The 3254-nt window shown below is 63.5% G+C and overlaps 1 protein-coding gene across 1 annotated transcript in view; it reads right to left on the minus strand.

Moving 5' to 3' along the window:
• LOC144953959 (intestinal-type alkaline phosphatase-like) overlaps positions 1-2211 on the minus strand; it is a gene marked incomplete at its 5' end in the record, with an annotated part of 5818 nt that extends 3607 nt beyond the window's left edge. Inside the window, 2 exons of the mRNA XM_078884554.1 lie at positions 254-373; positions 2020-2211. Coding sequence (XP_078740680.1) covers positions 254-373; positions 2020-2211 — 312 coding nt within the window. The remainder of the gene's footprint in view (positions 1-253; positions 374-2019) is intronic.
• Positions 2212-3254: the final 1043 nt, after the last annotated feature.

Genomic DNA, 3254 nt, shown 5'->3' on the forward strand with positions numbered 1-3254 from the left:
TTGGTGAGTGGGTTGGTGAGTGGGTTGGTGAGTGGGTTGGTGAGTGGGTTGGTGAGCGGGTTGGTGAGTGGGTTGGTGAGTGGGTTGGTGAGTGGGTTGGTGAGCGGGTTGGTGAGTGGGTTGGTGAGTGGGTTGGTGAGTGGGTTGGTGAGCGGGTTGGTGAGTGGGTTGGTGAGTGGGTTGGTGAGCGGGTTGGTGAGTGGGTTGGTGAGCGGGTTGGTGAGTGGGTTGGTGAGCGGGTTGGTGAGCTCACCAGTATCCACTCCGGTGAGGTTGGGTCTTGTGCCGTTGGGAAAGATGGCGTAGCCCGGTCCGTTACCGTACAGGATGGAGGTATAGGGCATCTTGTCTGACGCTTTGTGCGGTGCAAAACCTAACGCAGGGTGAGACGCACACTCACTCAACCACTCAGCCACTCACTCACCCAGCCACTCACCCACTCACTCACTCACCCACTCACCCAGCCACTCAGCCACTCACTCACTCACCCAGACACTCACCCACTCAACCACCCACTCACCCACCCACTCACCCAGCCACTCACCCACTCACTCACTCACCCACTCACCCAGCCACTCATCCACTCACCCAGCCACTCACCCAGACACTCACCCACCCACTCAACCACAGGATGGAGGTGTAGGGCATCCTGTCTGACGCCTTGTGCGGTGTTAAACCTGACCAGGGTGAGACGCACACACGCTCACCCACTCAGCCACTCACCCAGCCACTCACCCACTCACTCACTCAACCACCCACTCACTCACCCACCCACCCACTCACCCACCCACCCACTCACCCACCCACTCACTCAACCACCCACTCACTCACCCACCCACCCACTCACTCACCCACCCACCCACTCACTCACTCACTCACCCACCCACCCACTCAATCACCCACCCACCCACCCACTCAATCACTCACCCACCCACCCACTCACCCACCCACCCACCCACCCACTCACTCACCCACCCACCAACCCACTCACCCACTCACTCACCCACCCACCCACTCACCCACTCACTCACTCACCCACCCACCCACCCACTCACACACCCACCCACCCACTCACCCACCCACTCACTCACTCAACCACCCACTCACCCACCCACTCACCCACTCACCCACCCACTCACTCACCCACCCACCCACTTACCCACCCACCCACTCACCCACCCACCCACCCACTCACCCACCCACCCACTCACCCACCCACCCACTCACTCAATCACTCACCCACCCACTCACCCACTCACTCACCCACTCACTCAATCACTCACCCACTCACTCACTCAATCACTCACCCACCCACCCACCCACCCACCCACTCACCCACCCACCCGCCCGCCCGCCCACCCACCCGCTCACCCGCCCACCCACCCACCCACCCGCCCACCCACCCACCCACCCGCCCGCCCACCCACCCACCCGCCCGCCCACCCACCCACCCACCCGCCCACCCACTCACCCACCCACTCACCCACCCACCCGCTCACCCGCCCACCCACCCACCCACCCACTCACCCACCCACCCACTCACCCACCCACCCACTCACCCACCCACCCACCCACCCACCCACCCACTCACCCACCCACCCACTCACCCACCCACCCACCAACTCACCCACCCACCCACTCACCCACCCAACCACCCACCCACTCACCCACCCAACCACCCACCCACCCACTCACCCACCCACTCACCCACCCACCCACCCACTCACCCACCCAACCACCCACCCACCCACCCACTCACCCACTCACCCACCCACTCACCCACTCACCCACCCAACCACCCACCCACTCACCCACCCACTCACCCACCCACTCACCCACTCACCCACCCACTCACCCACCCACCCAACCACCCACCCACCCACTCACCCACTCACCCACCCACCCACTCACCCACCCACTCACCCACCCACCCACCCACTCACCCACTCACCCACCCACCCACCCACTCACCCACTCACTCACCCACCCACCCACTCACTCACCCACCCACCCACCCACCGAAGATGGGGTTGCCTCTCAGCGTGTACCCGCCGAAGGTGAACACGTGTGAGTGGTCGGCCGTCACCACGGTCAGCGTCTCCGTCTCGTCCGTCACCTTCCCGGCCTCCGTGATGGCGTCGTCGAAGTTGACCGCCTCGCTCAGCGCCTGGTGGGCCAACCCATCGTGGTGGCCGTGGTCAATGCGACCACCTGAGGTGGGTGGGTGAGAGGGTGGGAGGGAGGGTGGGTGGTTGGGTGGGTGGGTGGGTGAGAGGGTGGGAGGGAGGGAGGGTGGGTGGGTGGGTGAGTGGGTGGGAGGGAGGGTGGGTGGGTGGGTGAGTGGGAGGGTGGGTGGGTGGGTGGGTGAGTGAGTGGGTGAGAGGGTGGGAGGGTGGGTGGGTGGTTGGGTGGGTGGGTGAGTGGGTGGGTGGGTGGGTGTGTGGGTGGGTGGGTGGGTGAGTGAGTGGGTGGGTGGTGGGGAGGGTGGGTGGGTGGGTGGGTGAGTGGGTGAGTGGGTGGGTGGGTGAGTGGGTGGGTGGGTGGGTGAGTGGGGTGGTGGGTGAGTGAGTGAGTGAGTGGGTGGGTGAGTGGGTGAGTGGGTGGGTGGGTGGGTGGTGGATGGGATGGTGGGTGGGTGGGTGGGTGGGTGGGTGGGTGGGAGGGTGGGTGTTGAGGAGGGTGGGTGGGTGGGTGAGTGAGTGGGTGAGTTGGTGAGTGGGTGAGTGAGCTGGTAAGTGAGCCGGTGAGTGAGTTAGTGAGTGAGCTGGTGAGCTGGTGAGTGAGTTGGTGAGCGAGCCGGTGAGTGAGTTGGTGAGTGAGTTCGTAAGGAAGCTGGTGAGTGAGTGGGTGAGTTGGTGAGTGAGTTGGTGAGTGAGTTGGTGAGTGAGTGGGTGGGTGATTGAGTGAGTGAGTGGTGAGCGAGCCAGTGAGTGAGCTGGTGAGTGAGCTGGTGAGCGAGTTGGTGGATGAGTGAGTGAGTGAGTTGGTGAGTGAGTGGGTGGGTGATTGAGTGAGTGGTGAGCGAGCCAGTGAGTGAGCTGGTGAGTGAGCTGGTGAGTGAGTTGGTGGGTGAGTGAGTGAGTGGGTGAGTGAGTGAGCTGGTAGGTGAGTGGGTGAGTGAGTTGATGAGTGAGTGGGTGAGTGGGTGAGTGAGTGAGCTGCTGAGTGAGTTAATGAGTGAGTGAGTTGGTGAGTGGGTGAGTGAGTTGGTGAGTGGGTGAGTGAGTTGATGAGTGAGTGGGTGAGTGAGCTGG

The sequence above is a fragment of the Lampetra fluviatilis genome, unplaced genomic scaffold (genome assembly GCF_964198595.1).
Source record: "Lampetra fluviatilis unplaced genomic scaffold, kcLamFluv1.1 SCAFFOLD_1327, whole genome shotgun sequence".
NCBI classification, from domain to species: domain Eukaryota; kingdom Metazoa; phylum Chordata; class Hyperoartia; order Petromyzontiformes; family Petromyzontidae; genus Lampetra; species Lampetra fluviatilis.